The sequence below is a fragment of the Marmota monax genome, unplaced genomic scaffold, assembly GCF_021218885.2.
Source record: "Marmota monax isolate L192 unplaced genomic scaffold, Marmota_monax_Labrador192_F-V1.1 WCK01_AAM20220418_F8-fsc00101, whole genome shotgun sequence".
Classification (NCBI taxonomy): Eukaryota; Metazoa; Chordata; class Mammalia; order Rodentia; family Sciuridae; genus Marmota; species Marmota monax.
This window is the reverse complement of record NW_026692786.1, coordinates 4869549-4886326: the sequence shown is the minus strand read 5'-3', so window position 1 is coordinate 4886326 and position 16778 is coordinate 4869549. Positions and strand designations below refer to the sequence as shown.

Sequence of the window (16778 nt, the reverse complement as noted above, 5' to 3'; positions counted from 1 at the left end):
TTAAAGTACCATCCATTTGTGAAAGAATTTGGACAAAACCTTAAACAAGTGTTTCTTGGGTTTCCTGGCATTTCAGCGTTTCCTGATTTTTTTTTTTTAATGATCTTCTATGCCTTAGGTCTCCAGCTATAATTTTGAGCTCTACTTCCTCCTGCTAATTTTTCTTTCAGAAAAACTCAAGTCCTTTCTCAGTAAGAGCTGGACACAGCTTAATGTGCACAGAGATGGCAACTTCATGTATTGATGGTAGAATTCTAGAGGCTCAATATTCTCTCAGAACTGATTGGATAGGAAGACCTCTTGAAACTGGAATCCAAGTTAGCCCTGACTTAGTCCACTCTTCTGGTAGTGAGAATAAGCATGGTTTTCTCTATGCCAGTGCTTCCAACTGGCACTCATTTTAGTCTTTCATCCATTGCTGTAACAAAATCCCTGAGACTGAGTACGTTGTAGAGAAAAAAAGTTTATTTAGTTAATAGTTCTGGAGATTTAAGGGCACAGGATTAGCTTCTGTTTGACTCTGTTGTGACTTCTGGCCATATCACAACATGGAAGACAGCATTATGGCATGAGCATGTTCAAGAGGGAGAGAGTCATATGGAAAAATAAGAGCGAAGAGATATTTAGAGGTCAGACTTTCTCCTTTTATAATAACTTGCTCTAACATGAATTAATCAGGCTCCCTTGAGAGCAGCATGAATCTCTTCTGAGGACAGTGACCCCAGTGACCTAGCCAGTGTCCCCTGGTCCCTACCTCTTAGAGGTTCAACCACCTCTTGACGTCACCACACTGGGAACTAAGCCTCCAATGCATGAAACTTTGGGGAACACAATTAGATCCAGGCAGAACCACAGCAGCATCCTAATTCTGCCCTGGGTCTCTGCCCCAATTCCAAGATGGTGAAGAACAAGGACCATCTCTATTCCTTGTACAATCCCAGATCTGCATTAGAAATATTAGTTTCAGTTTTCTTCCCCACCCAACCCAGGGGCCTTCTCTGCATCTGAGGGAGAGGTGACCAAACCCCACGGGCAGAGCTGGGTAAGGGGAAAGGCAGGAGAGGAATCCTACTGGGGAATCTTTCTCTTTCTTGGTAATCATGGCCCAAGTCCTGGCCGCTAATGCTCTGCATTCCTCTTGCCCTGGTAGGGTGTCAGGAACAAACCAAAGGCAAGTGCATTTTTCTTGTGCTTCATTTTGTTCTTATCTCCAACATCTAAGATGTTTGCACGTTGGCTTTTGCAAGTGGGAAAGTTGATCAACTTGAGCCTTGTGTTGGGCACAACGGTGGAAACAAAAGAAGCAAAAATTCTGCCCCCAAATTTACAATTGCTTTGAACAAAGACAAGGTGAAGCAGAAAGATAATCATAGTTCAGCTTCCTCAGTGCTGGGTGCTGGGGCATGACTCCTGCCTCAGGAATGCGTGGCCTCTGGGGGATCACTATATATATATATATATATATATACACACACACAGGAGTCCACAAAGCAGGCACCTCGTTGAGCAGAGTCTCAGAAGAGGACTGGGATTTAGACCTGCAGATAATGGAAATGACCTTTCAGGGAGAGTGACTCCAGCAAGGTCATAAATGAAGCCTATTGGCAGAGGCCACCTGTGAGATAAGGGGGATGCTCTAGAGGAGACTGGAAAGATGTTCGGGCTGAACCAGGCCTACCCTGATTACTCCTTCGGGGTAGGATTTGCCATCAAGGATTTGGGGCAAAGAAATCAGAGACTGAGCTTCTCCTCCAAGGGCTCACTCTGGTGGCCCCGGGGAGGGAGGATGGACTAGAGGGTGGGAAATCAGAAGCATGAAGACCTTTCCATAGACTGCCATGGTCACAGTCCAAGCAAGAGTCGGTGCCCAGCGTACCCAGCCTGAAGGGGGGATTGAAAAGAGAAGGACTCAACAAGTAGAACAGATTGGTCCTAGAGACGAGTTCGTGATGGGGCAAGAGAGAGAATGTGAAGCAAGAATGTAGCCTTGGGTCCAATTTGGTGGGAAGTTGAGCTCCAACAACCAACATTTGGTGGCTTCTACATTCTCAGGGACAAGACTGTTTTGTTAATTAGATACACAGGATTCATGCTATGACTGTTCTAGAAAAGGTGCTGACTATGCTGTTTGGATATTTTCTGGGGTAAATGGTTTGGCCCATATATTTGCTTGTTTATTTTTCTGAGCAAATGAAGCCCAGCTGTGGGTTTTGACCTCTCAGGGTGCTGAGTGGGACAGCGTTCATGAACCCCCAGGAGTGGGACATCAACTTCCCAGCATCGGAGGAAATGCGATCAGTCCATTGTAAGTTTCCCAACCAGGTACTTGACCAACAGTTCTTCAAGGCAACAGAATGAGCTGGGCGTGGTGACACATGTCTGTAATTCCAGTGACTTGAGAGGCTGAGACAGGAGGATCGCAAGTTGGAGGCCAGCCTCAGCAGCTTAGTGAGACTATCTCAAAATAAAAAAAATAAAATAAAATAAGGTTGAGAATCTGTCTCAGTGGTACAGCGCACCTCGGTTAGATCCCTGATACAAAAAAAAAAAAAAAAAAAAAAGGCAGATGTGAGTCTCCTGTGCTCCTGTATAAGGTAGAAAGGCAGAGATCAAACAGGGAGGATTAGGTGGATTGCCATAAAAGTCCTTCTGTTCTAAATTAGAACCTTTCTAGAAGAGTTCCATTTCAGGGGTCACTCTTCAAATCTAACTTCTTTAAAACTCACACTGGGCCTTGACTATCTGATCACCCCTGATCAGCCTAGTTACTCCCCTGATACCTTCTGCTGTCTCCCCTGAAAATTCTCAGCTTTTACAAATCCCCCCAGCACAGCCCTTCCACCCCTGCCTCAGAGCAAGCTCCGTTAGCATCCCTCTCACACTTCACCCTCCAAACATACTCCCTCGTCATGCTTGCTTTGCTCATCAATAAAGAGTTCATGGGAGGATAAGAAAGTGAACTGGTTTTGCATTGAGACCTGAGTCAGTCTCCCAGATGGAGGGATTTATGGTTTTTGTGTTAGAGCAAGAGTCGGCAAAGTATAGTTTGTGGGCCAGATCTGCCTCTGGTTTGTTTTAGTACAGCTGGTGAGAGCTTGGTGAGAATGGTTTTTACATTAAAAAAAAAAAAATTGGAAAAAATCCCAAATGAGAATATCCCATCACACCCGAAAATTAGGTGAAAATCGAATTTCAATGTTCATAACTAAAGTTTTAACGTTTCATCCATAGAAAAGGTGGGGTAATTTATTTCCTGTTCTGAAAGTATTTACAGAATATCTTTAATTTCACCTCTTTCTTGGCCTAAACTTTTTTTTTAATCTAACTCTTTATAGAAAAAAAAATGCAGGTATTAGGTGCTTTCTCTTCTTCCCCTAAAATGTCTGGGTTAAAAACTCTGGTTATAATGAAGAGTTATTTTAAATCCTAGTTTATGTATCTGATGTACTGGTTGTTTTCCTATCATTTCCTATTTGATTTTCAAAAAGCCTTATTAAGAATAACATGACGTGTTGGTGATAATGGTCCTTTGGGCATTGGGGCAGGGAGGTGTGAGCACAGCACTGACCGGCCACTTTTTTTCCCCCCCCTTAGGTCACAGGCCTTTCCAGTGCCGCTACTGTCCCTACAGTGCCTCTCAGAAGGGGAACTTGAAGACCCACGTCCTCTGCGTCCATCGCATGCCTTTTGACAACAGCCAGTATCCGGATCGCAGGTTCAAGCGCTCCAGAGTTGACTCGGAGGCTTCAGGGAACTTTGAGGAGCCCACAGGTCTCAAGGCGGGGAGCTCAGCGGAGCTAACAGAGGAGGTCAGCAAGGGCCAAGAGGAAACCAACTGAGCAGACCTGCTGTACACTGCAATATTATTTTACCCAGTTTTAAGATGATGCATCTCATAAAAGAGTTTGCTAACTGAATTCCAAGGGGGGGAAAAAAAAATCATGTACAACCCCCCCGCCCCACTAGTGTATAGAACATTTAAAAAAAATTTAAAAGATATCTATATATATATTAAAAAAAAATCCCCCAGCCCTTGAACATGGCTGCTAAACTGTTACCCGGCAACAAGTACTTCCAAACAATGCAGGTAGGAGAAAAGTGATTTCAAAAAAAAAAAAAAAAAAAAATGCTTGGTGTCCTTCGAGAAAGCTGGGGTCCCTTCCAACTCGTCTTTGTCCAAAAATAATGCTCTTATCCGAAAAGCGATACCATCTAAATGATTTAACGTTGCCTTGAAGACGGAGGGGCTGTGTTTTCGTTGTTGAAAACACCTCTATAATCTGACACCAGCTGCTGCCATTTGCCTAGCACCCTAATGAGATGTGTTGGGAGGCAGCTGCGGTGCCAGTCAGGCTGGAGCGGTCACTGCAGAGAAAAATCAATTCACGTGGTGTCGTTCTGCACTCTGGGAGAAACCTTAGACGGCCCGCAGCCAGCGCCAGGGCTGACCAGCACTGCAGAGGATTGCCATCTTAAATGTGCATTTTTAAAAAAAATACACAGCCAAATGAATCAATGGTCAGGAAGTGTCTGCAGACAATTGTCCATTGCAGGCTTGATGAGTAATTCCTTTTTTTTAGATCAAATTGCAGTATTGAGAGACATTTTTTTTTCTTGTTGATTTCTTTTTTTTTAAATTTTGGATGAAGGTTGATATTAAAAAAAATATTTTTAAGGGTATATTATACCAAATGCTGTTAGGAAAATCAGCCAACCCTATCCATAAAAAGTGTCGGTGAGAAATGGCAATTATGTCATAACGGAAAGATTGTCTCTGATTATGATTTTTAAAATTTTACTTGAACTTCGAAGGCTGTTCTGATCCCCCGTTATCAGATTTTTTCCCCCGTATGTTAGTTTTTATAAGTGTCGCAGACATGAAGCACGATTTTCTTCTCCAGCAAGCACTTATGAAATAGCTTGTATTAAAATATGAATCTAAACATCCTGCTCTCTATCTCTGATGAAGAAAACTGTTTGAGTTAAAATGTCTGTTTTTGTAAAACAAATGTGTTCTATATTTTTGTAGATTTTAGATTTTTCTACTGATTGGATACTCCAAAATTTTATCAAGTTCTGCACCACACAGAGGGAGATTTTGAGGGTCAACAATAAAACACTCAATTTTTTTTTTAAGACAGATTTAAGAAAACTAGTCCAAGGTTTATTCTTGAATCCACACGAACGGTCTAAAAGTTCTGCCTTTACCATATACTTCTTTGAGTGACATGAAATTGGTGCTGTTGCTTGTGATGGTAGAGAAGTATTGAAGTATTAACTTCTTCTAAAACAGAATCATTCAGACTTAAAAAAAAATAGTCAATATTTCCTTGCAGGCTGGGAGCACACAATAAAACCCCAGGGCCTTAAAAACTTTAGCTCTGCCTACAGCAGTTTACAAAAATACTAAACTGCAATCAATGTAAATATAATTCTTAGAGCTATCCTGAGACCAGAAAGAATCTCAGGCTAATAAGGAATCCGGTTTGCATATGCTGTCAAAAGGGTGTCATCTAACCGAGGTTTCAGTGTAAATGAGGTCGATGTGCAACTTGGACCCATCTGGCATAGAGCAGGCTGCTTTCTTGTTTTTCTAGTCTAGTTTTCACTGCCTTACTTAAATCGAGTTGATAAACTTAATGCAACTGTTTCTATGATCCTAGAGAAAGGACTGAAAATGTTATTGAAAACTTTCTGACTGTAGTAAGCTTTAGGATTTTAACTGCACTACTGTGTTTGGTGACTGTGCCAGTCGCTTGCTTTCTGTGTGTTTGCCCCGCCTTTGGTATCTTAGCAAAGAAAAATTAAAAAAAGAAAAAAAGAAGAAAAAAAAACAAAGAAAAATGAAAAAAAAAGAGGAAAAAAAAGTGGAAAAAAAATGAGAGCCACATTCCATTTCTAGCACTTTCAGAGCTCTTTTTCAGTATTCTCTCGTGTCTTCTGGGCATCGTCAGATGCGACAGGCAATAATTCTGTTTGTGACACCGGGAACATCCCCTCTTCTTTGTGGCGTGTGTGTTGATTCCATTTTGTCCAGTGCTACCGTCCTTATTTCCCCCCTCTGACACAGGCCTCTTTTCCAGAACATTTGTAACTTGTAATACAAACAAGTGACAGCCGCCGTGATACAGTGTCAGTTTCTGAATGTCATCAGGTTCTCATATCTAAACATGTCAAGTTTTTTCCCTGTAACTTCTGTAGTCTGTGATGCTGGTCATAATACTGTCTACATTCCTACGCAAAGAACAACAACAAAAAAATCTATCTTGGAGGAAATCTGAGATCAATAGAGTAGAGGATTTTGTTGCTATGCTTGTAACAAGTAGAAGACTTTGTATTTAAAGTTTATTCTTGGTCATTATTTATTATTATAATACATCAGTTGACAGAACTTTATTCTGGTATAGAAAGTATTAAAAGTTGTTTTTTCAGCAATGACTGTTTTCTTTCTGCTGTTAGAATAAAATGTCTTTGAAGCAGACCGGTTTTATCCAGTGTTTTATGCAATAAAACCTCTACCTCCAGATTAAAAAAAAAAGAAAGAAAGAAACATCTTTTTCCTATTTTCTTATGTTTACTATGGAGAGTAAAACATATTTTTCTAGGTTGGTCAGACTTTGGCAAGACTGGGTGAAACACCACGTATAAAAAGTCCTGTAATATTGTGTAGTATGGATGATCTTCATTCTACTTTTTCAAGTTGAATGAGTATCTCTGCAGTGTGAATGTGTGTGTGCGCGTGTGTGTGTGCACATGCAAGCTCATGGATGCACTATACTTTTTTAAATGTTTGCAGACATTGGTTTCAGTAATGTAAACTTATGAAAATACTTATGCTTGTCATATTAATTATATAAAACACTTAAAGCATTGGGGTCTGATATTCCCCTTTGCTGGTAGTAAGTTTTTTTTTTCTTTTTCTAAAAAAAAAAAAAAACATCATTATGTGCAAGGAAGTCTTTTACCTCCAAATTATCAAAGGAGAGTCTGAATTCTTCCTCTAGAAGAAAAGGAATAGAACAAAGAATAATAAAGTCTATGGTATCAGGGGCTACAGAAAAGCAGATCCCTGACATTGATTTGAAAGGATTTGAAGTGTATGCTCCATGCTTGATGTACAGAGCTTCTTTTTGATTTTTTTTTTCTTTTTTTGTGTGTTTGTTATTTTATTTTGGTCTCAAAAACGAGCTTGTATAGTGCATGCCAAGGTTCTGGAATATGGAGGGCCCTGGAGTATTGCAAGCACACGCAGCTGCTCATATTCCACAGGAATTTGTAAGCTCACTGTCTTTCAGAGTGTGAGACCATTGGGGTCCTTGGGTGAAAGCAGATGAGTTCAATGACGTTGTCATCAGTCTGGACTGTGTGTTATTACCAACATCACAGGTGAGTGGAAGGTAATGGTCCTTACTGTTCGGATGAACACGTTAGGGAAGAAAGACTGATGTAGAAGTTTGCAGGAGAGGTCCTAACTTTTGCCCAAACTACATCCATGGTGGGGAATAAACCCACAGGGGCCAGAGAGACATCACGGTGGCAAGGAGAGAAGCCCAAGAAAGATAGGATCTCCTGTGGGCTGAGAGAGCACCCTTTGAAGGGCTGAAGAACCCTTCAGAGCATCTTCCCATAGGGATGTGGCATTATGAGGTACTAGGCACTTGTTTTTTTTTGTTTTTTTTTTTGGTCAAGTCTTCTAATTTTTCCATTTTGGCTCAAATTTTGTTTTAAAAAACTGCAACGGGTGGATGAACAAAGTGTGCTGAATCAGAAGAAAGTGATATTATTCTTCCACAAAAAGGAATAAAGAACACTGAGAAATATTACAACATGAACCTTGAAAACATTGAAAAAAGCCAGTTACAAAAAGCCACATATAATATGATTTCCTTTCTATGCAATGTCCAGAATAGGCAAATCTATAAGGACAGAAAGAAGATTAGTGGTCATCAGGGGCTGGGGGTGGGGAAGAGTGGAGGGTGACCGCTAATGAAGATGAAGTTTCTTTTCGAGTTGATAAAAATGTTCTAAAATTAGATAGGAATGATGGTTGGCCTACTTTGTGAATACACTAAAACCCACTGAATTGTACATTTTAAGAGAGTGAGTTTTATGGTATGTGAATTATATCTCAATAAAACTGTTATAGAAAATAAAAATAAAATTGGAAGTAGGAGGTATTTTTAAGATATGTATAAGCATCCATATACATACTTCCCATCAACATATTTTTGAGCTAATAGCCATAGACAATTGGAGAATTGACTGATAAATTCAGCACAGTGTGAAGAATACAAAATTCGGGGTGTAATGACCTAAATTTGAGCACTAACTCTACCCACTTATTGGATGCACAATCATGAACAATTTAACTGTTCTGAGTTCATTGATCATATCAGAAAAATTATGAGAATTAAATGAAAGAAGGTGGGGAAATTATGTGCAAATTTTGTAAAGTACTCTGCAAATGCTTAGGTTTCCTGACTCCTGTGGTATAATAAGTTATGGATACATTGGATATTAATTTCATGCCCACAAAAGCTATACACTAAATAAAATCCTCATGCTTTGGAAAGGGTCCTTGTAGTCAGTTGAGTGGGATTCCTCTACACCTGTTTCCTTCAGTTAAGATAAACCTGGAAAAAATGTCTTACATTTTTGTTTTCTAATTTCTTCATTTGGAAAGTTGGAGTATTAGTAAGTCTTTTACCATTCTTGAGGGTAGGAGAGAGATGGCTGGGGAAAGAGAGAATCCAAGAAGAAAAGAATGGATCTTGGAGTTAGATGTTGTCCCACTAGTTCAACAAATATTTACCAAGGAACTACTATGTGCCAGGCATTGCACTATGAGATAGAGATACGTTGTCAATTCAGCCCCCCCAGACCACTGTCTAAGGAGAAAACAGACTTTAATAAGATCATCAAATAAATAAATATGAGGGGCTGGGGCTGTAGCTCAGTGTCAGAGTGCTTGCCTAGTATGTGTGAGGCACTGGGTTTGATTCTCAGCACCACATATAAATAAATGAATAAAATAAAGGTCCATCAGTGTCTAAAAAAATATTTAAAAAAATATGAACTATCTGGAAGAGGAGATTCAAGGAGAACAGGGATTTCCCAGGTGATTAAAGACTTCCTGCAGAGTCAAAGGCAAACTCAGAGATGAGGAGAGCTGGCCAGGTGGTGGAAGATGTGCTCACAAAGCCCAGGCATTTCTTCAAATCTATTGCTTCAACTATAAGGTGGAAAATCACCGTTAACAGCACAAGATTCTTTCTCAGGTTAAATGAGAGTGTACACAGAGAGCTGTGTGGACGATAAGCTGGATGCCACCAAATCAGAAAGACTATTCTCCAAAATGACAATGGCTAGCAACCCCTGACAAGATGGAAATAGTGGTGTCATTCTACAGATGCACAGCTTCCTGACCCTGCTCAGGCAAGATAAGAGTCAACACAACACAATGCACAATATGACGTCTCCAATAGAGGAACAGGATCTGAGAGGACATCTGATATCTCTTGCATCTAGATACCCCAGTCCCCTGGGAAAGGAGCAGGTAGGATGAAGTCTCCAGGTACCAGTGCAGGATCTTCATCCATTCCAGCTGATCCCTCTGTGAGCGACTGGCCAATGCCAATTACAACATCATCTACTGGTGGAGCCTACATAGGGTTTGCCAGGGACCCAGGGGTTTCCCAGGTCATGAGATTTTCAAGGCTAACACCAGGGACGTCCTGGAAAAACCTGAATGTTTGATCATCCTAGATGGAAGCCCACTTCTTCTCAGACACTTCTTTTGGCTAAACCAAAGCCACAGTTGTCTGTGACAGAGGACACCGCTGTAAGGCCCATGCAGGGGAGCCATGGGAACAAGGGGGATCAGAGTCATTCGTCAATGTGTAACTTGGATTAGAATCTTTCTTGCCATAGCACATTTGCTGCAAAGGATGAACGGTCACGGGGTACACAGAGTGCTTTTCTTGGGGCCTGGCACATGAGCATCACTTGATACATTCTTCTTGAGTAACTGAACAGACACCCAGGTGAGGAATGGTTCAAGCATGAATTTCTCTTCCCAGTAACCAGAAGCTGCTGAGCATTAAGATACTATTTTGTGCTGAGAAACTTTTATAAAGATGATAACCCTGCTGTCTTTTGTAGTTTGGGATTTGCATACCTCCCCATCTCTGTTTAACATCTGTATTGTAACAGTATATTATGAAAACCTCACCTGGTGGGTTGTAAGCACAATCCCAAGGAAATTAGTATTAAATATTGTGATCTTCATTTCAAGATAGAAGGGCTGGGCACGTTCCACCAAACTAGAGGTATGTTTCCATGGGGAAGGAAAAAATTCATATTGTAATGCAATATTAAAAATGTCGCCCAGCTGAGCATTCCATGTAGGGGCTTGTGCAGAGTTTAAATCTCTTCACCTGTTGGTGTTAAGAGAAAGGAGAGACATCGGTGGAGTGGGAGGGGGGAGCAAAGGAGAGAGAGAAAGAAAGAGAGAGAGAGAGAGAGAGAGAGAGAGAGAGAGAGAGAGAGGCTTATGTGAACAGGGAAATCACAAGCAAAGAGGAGGGGGAAAATTTAAATGATCCCAGACCGAACTGTTTTGCTGTTAATACAGAAATACAGTGCAAGACACATTTAATGGGCTCTATTTTTTATTATACTATGCTGAATAATTAAGTTTGAGGCTAAGTGTCACATGGATTTATCTTTTAATTAAAAAAGCATGGTTCACGCATATTTGAGTGGTAGTCCAAATAAATGCAATATAGAAATTTATGTTTGTTTATCTAGGTGTTAATTACCTAGAGATTGTTCTGGATTACTTCTTTTTATAAAGTGTCATAGGCTTGTGTCAGAACGAATAAAGCTTGCCCATGGAACCTTATCAATTTGCTAACTATAGTGCTGGCCTGACCTGCGGAGGGGGGGCTGGGGCAGAGGAAAACTTTGGGGATTGTTATGTATACACAGGCCCCCATTCAACCCACACCAAATAAAACAGTCGTTTTAGAAAATATTCCTAGGACATAAAGGCACAAATATATCTTCGTTGTTTTACAGCCTCTTGTCCACAGCTATTTATAAAACATGTGATTATTTATGCATCGGGTTATGAGAAGTTCGCTGGGAGAGGCGGTGAAGGAGGCTCCATCAATCCAGTTACCTGGTACCCAAGGAGAGGTGGAGGGAGGGCTTCCCTGTAGAAACTGGGCTGGGACAGGAAGTGGGCTGCTGGGATTTGTCTGAAATGTGTCAGCCTGGCTCCTGCTCCCAGACAAGCCAGACCATGGAGCAAAGAGAGATCGCCATGCTGAAGGTCAGGGGTCACATTTGTTTGAAACCTAGGATGCAGGTTTGAGGAAGGGAACCCCAAAGAAGCCTCTGGAAATTGTTCATAGTACCTGGGGGCGGTTCGTGCCTTTTTCTTTGTTTACAGAGTGATTTTTGGTGGCAGGTTCAGTCAAATGGTTTGGAAGAAACCAGAAACTACCGTCAAAAGGTTCAAGTTCAAAGAAATGGAGGCAGGAAGAATTCCCAAGTCATCTGCGAAGGTCCGAGTTGGGTAGACTCTTTTGTCTGAAGGTTTGTTTCCTTGCCTTTTCTGAACTGGCTTCTTTTTCTACTGCCCACTAAGATTCCCTTTTTGGCTATTGGATACCAGAAAATTGATAAAAGTCACTGTGGGTCCTGGTGGGCTCCACCCTGTTTGATGGACTATTCTCCTGGTGTGCAAGGTGACAGGCACCCACATTCAAGCCCAGTTGAGGGGAGCCATCGAGACCCCCTCCCCGCCAAAGCAAATTAGCCAAACACTGAAGCTCTGGCTTGGGTAGCGCTTCGTTTTCATTTTTTCCTTCTGCAGCCCCTGAGGACTAATGGGGCGGGTCACTGTCAGTTCGGTGACCCCGCGCTTGGCAGAGCGCCTGGAGAGGTGGCCCGGGCCGGGCACTGAGCGGGGCGCGGCGCCAGGCGGGGGCGCCCGGGGCCTTCGTGTCGCCGCGGGGTGGGGGGGTGTCCTCGGGCGGGGCCGGCTGCAGCGCGGGCCTCTCAACCAGCCCTGCGGCAATGAGAGATCGGAGCCCCAAAGAGCTTCGCCCGAAAGGGAGGAGCTCCTCTGGCCCCAAGAAAAAAGTGTGGTCCCCGGGAGCCGCCAGCCCCTAGAGGACTGGCTTTGGGCGAGGCGGGGACAAGCGCGCCGCAGCGGGGCCACCGAGGTGTGGGCCAGCGCCGGGTGCGCGCGGATCCCGCACAGCCCGGGTTAACGCCTTTACCGCGGAAGCCGTGTCAGAGCCTCGTAGCTTTTACATTATTGATACTTAACTCTGTTTTCCATCAAATCGCTGCCCATTCTCTCCCCAGAATCGTTGCTGTTATAAGAAATTGTGTACGAGCAGCACTGGGGGCGGCGGGGCGCGGGGAGGGACGGGCAGGGGTCGCGTGGGGGCGCTGCTGGGAGGAGCCGGGTGGGGGGCACACTTTCTTGCTCAAGGCACAAGGCACTGTCTGTGCTGGGAACAAAGCGGAGGACCAAAGAGTGTCCTCGTTATTCACCGCAGAACCCCAAAGACAAGTGATTCGTGGGGCCACAGAGCATGTAGTGGTCCGGGAAGGCTCTTGGCCCTGGTCTCCGAAGCAGATCCACCGAAGCCTTGTTTAAACAGAGAGGCCTGCATTGAGGAGGAAACCGAGTGTGGTGTGCCAAGGTCCAGGGGTAGAGATGGTGCCCAAGCAGGGCCTGCAGGGGTTTGGGAGGAAAACTACGGACGTGGAAATGATAAGGAAGATAAGGAAAATCAGTTCAAAAAAATTTATGGGGGTGGAATTTATATAACATGGAATTAATCCTTTTAAAGTGCACAACAGAGTGACATCTAGAACATTCATGATGTGTGCAACCACAGACTCTCTTAATCCTACATATCCTCATTACCTCCAAAGAAAACTCCATACCCAGGGAGGAGTCAGCTCCATTTTCTCCTGCCCCAGCTTCTGCAGACCGTAAGCCTGCTTTATGTGAAGTGATACGGTGAGTGACCTTCTGTGTCTGGCTTATTTGTGAGGTTCGTTCACATCCATTCATACATTCCACATGACTTTCCTTTCTATAAAGAAGGCTTGATCCAGCCCTGCCATTCTCCACCTTTATCCTTCACCCTCCCTCCATACTTCAGCTCTGACCAAACCCATCCCTGCCCAAGGCCTTGGTATGTTCTGTTCCTTCTTGCCCTCTCTATGTTTGGCACCCAGATGTCCATCAAAGAAGCTTTCTGTCACCACTGGATCTATATGTCCCTGATCCCTATATCACGGGACAGACCAATAGCCTATTTATATCTTCCTGTGTTAGCAGTCACTCTGCAAATTTCTCATTTCTCTTTTTTAATTTTTTTTTAAAATTCTAATTTGTTATATATGACAGTAGAATGCATTACAATTCATATTACACATATACAGCTCAATTTTTCATCTCTCTGGTTGTATATAAAGTATATTCACACCATTGGTGTCTTCATACATGTACTTAGGGTAATGATGTCCATCTCATTCCACCATCTTTTTCCCCCCATGCCCCCTCCCTTTCCCTTTGCCCTATCCAAAGAGTCTGTCTAATCCTCCCATGCTCCCCCTCCCAACCCCACTATGAATCAGCCTCCTTATCATTTCTCTCTCTCTCTCTCTCTCTCTCTCTCTCTCTCTCTCTCTCTCTCTCTCCATGCTTGTGTTCTAGTTTCCTTACTGGAATGTAAATTCCATGACCTTAGGGCCCTGTATTTCGGAACCCTGGTACACATATTGCCTGGTACCACATAGGACCTCAATTAAATACTTATTAAATAAATAAAGATTCCCGGCCCAATTATCTTTGGTGGTAATCACTAGAATGTGCTCAATTAAAAAAATAAAAGAAAGAAATTCTTTTGGCAGTCTCCAGGAAAGAGTCCCCGGCCCCCAGAAGACAAAGAGGAATGTTGACTCAATTCATTCACAGACCCCAAGGGGCTGGGACCACTTGGGTGTGGTCTTTGTTGCCTTTAGTGTGGGCGTATCTGGGTGCGGTGGAGAGAGGCTGTTGGTGGTCACTGTCCTAACAAAGCTGACCTGATAGCCCTGTGCAAGGGGGTTGTCTGAGACCACCAGCTCCCTACAGAAGGACTGACAGCTGCCAACAGGTAGCCACAGGTAGGAGACCTGGAATCAACTCCAAATCCGCTATACTGGGTACCGCCCTCCATCTCTCCGCGGGTCAGTTTCCTCATCTGTGCGGTCCAATCTGCCGCACCTGCTCGCTGCTACCCACAAACCTGGGGGCTTTCCAAACAGAAGTGTTCCACCATCAGCTGTCACGACAGCCATCAGTGGTAAAAACTGCGTGTGCCCTCCTCATGCCAAGGTGTGGGCGCAGAGGACAGAGCCCCGCAGCCCGGTCAGCATCAGCTCGGGCCACCCCAGCTCCCTCTCCCACCCCATTGACCCCGACCACACTCATGCTGGTGACCCTGGGGTCAACGCCTCCTCTTAATGTCTTTCCATTTCTCAGTTTGCTGACTGGGGTGATTTTCGGTGAGGTCCACATAAATACTTCAAAAATAATTCACGATGAAGAGGAACGCTTCTGGAATAGATGATGGCACAACGAATTAAACGCTTTATAGGGCCGGGCGTAAATTATTTTAATGCATGTAATAGATCCGCCCAGGGAGACTTGAGCCCCTGCAGGTCATGCTCTTCACCCCTGGGGCCCAGAGGGTGGTGGGAGCAGGTGGCTGGGAGCCTGCTCTGCTGGGGCATGAATCATTTCTCTCTCCAAAGACCTATCCCCCAGCACTTAGGTCCTGCTAACCTGAGGAAAGGATGGGAACGTGTCCACTTCTGGCCAGGCGGAGCCAGGAGCCAGGAGACAGATGAGGCAGTGTGAGAGCATTTGTTAGCAATGATGATGGCCTGACCCGCACCCTGCCTTCCATTCATTGTCTGCCGCTCTCTAGGGGGGTGTGAGGAATGTGGCACCAAGCGTTTAAAGTATTTTGTATCCCTTGAAAATGTTGGGCAGCAAGACTAATGTTCCAGTGCAGGTCATTAACAGGTGACACTTTCCATTTAGAGTCATTGCATGTTAGTGCAGGAAGAAATCTTAGAGGTTATCATGTTCAACACACCCATTCCAGAGACAAGAAAGCTGAGTGCTCAGAAAAGTTTAGTGTCACTAGAATAGAAATAAACTCACTTGCACTCTAAGGATTATCTATGCCATATTTATAGGGCGACATCTAAAGATTGTTGTGGTGCTGAAGTAAACTTGTGGTCCCAGAGAGAAGAATGCCTGGATTCCAGAATGTGATACTCTGATCCCTTATGGTCAGGCGAAACGTGGGAACAGGGCCTGTTGGTTGTCTCATGCCTGGTGAGGACCATACGTGACTCAACATTTCATGGATCATTCACTAGTTTCCGGTATGTGCTGGACCTTGGTTGCACAGTTCGTAGCTGGGCCAGCAACACATGGGCCCTGTTCTCGGGAAACTCACAACTGCTTGATGATCTTAGGAAGGACCCAAATCAGAAAAGCTGCAGTGACTCATGTAATGTGCTCTACTGTGTCCTGGGACCAGTCTCCCTGCACAGATAGCTCCTTGATGGCCTGTCCATCTGTGTCTGCAATTCCTCCCTCAGTGAATTCAGTCATGCACATCAAAGTTGATGTGACTGAGCATAAGAGCAGTGGGAACAGAAAATTAAAGAGAGAAAACACTTCCTAGGAAAGCACTGTGACATGAAGCGATGGACCTTGAATGAAGAATAGAATTTGGATATGAGGGGACGAGAGAGGGTAGGTGAGGAAGTGCCAGCAGGGAGTGTCAGTGTGCTCCAAAGCAGATTTAAAGGCTCCTGCTTGCCATCAGCAAGCAGACCAGGAAGATTGGGGCCCAAAGACCAGGATGCTGGGTTATTATGGACTGAATATTGCGTGCCTGTCTCCCCCACAAACTGTCACCCCCAGTTTCTGTTTTGAGATCTTTCTTAGCTTCCAATTTGGTAATATTAACAGGTGGGGTCTTTGGAAGACAATTAAGTCACTGAGGGTGGAGCCTCACAAATCAGATTAATAAGGGACCCTAGGGAGCTCTCCCATCATTTTTTCTCCAAGTGAGGACAAATTGATTAAACGGCCATTTATGAACTAGGAAGCAGGCCCTCACCAGACACCAACCATGTCGGCACCCTGATTATCTGACTTTGAGACTCCAGAACTGCGAAAAATAAATGTCTGGTTTTGGTTGCTGAGTTATCCAGTGAGGGTTAGGGAATAAAGCTTCTGCAGGCAGGTCAGCTTGTAGAGGATCACCTCGCTGTTTTCTGAATATTTTTCATTGTCATGCAGATCAAGGGGAGACTGACAGATCCTGTTACTGAAGTTAGGCTGTCCTATAAGGAAATCAATCATGCTAAACCCCAGGAGAATTTTCAAGTGAAAATTAAAATTGTACCCCACAGAAGGAATCCCTTGAGAGGGCTGATGATTACTGTTCCTCAAGGGTATAAAATTAGGTATCATCCCTTGGACTAAGTCTTTCCTGGTCAACTTTGGGTTCATTATTTCCTCTGTGGTTCCAAAGTGTATCTCTCTGGACCAGAGTGTGGAACTTACTATTGTGATGTCATGGTGGGTTGTGTTTGTCTCCATCTAGACTAGGATGGGTCATTTGGGAGCAGTGACCTTGACTGGTTCATGCTTGGCCCCCATGGTGGTCCATGATGGG

The 16778-nt window shown here is 43.7% G+C and overlaps 1 protein-coding gene across 3 annotated transcripts in view; it reads left to right on the top strand.

The window, feature by feature from the left end:
- Positions 1–6399, top strand: part of Znf536 (zinc finger protein 536) — a 435517-nt gene extending 429118 nt beyond the window's left edge. For all 3 annotated transcript variants that reach the window (XM_046448182.2, XM_058580443.1, XM_058580442.1), the window contains exon 7: positions 3595–6399. In XM_046448182.2, the coding sequence (XP_046304138.1) occupies positions 3595–3839 (245 nt within the window). In that variant the 3' untranslated portion in view covers positions 3840–6399. The remainder of the gene's footprint in view (positions 1–3594) is intronic.
- The last annotated feature ends 10379 nt before the right edge of the window (positions 6400–16778 follow it).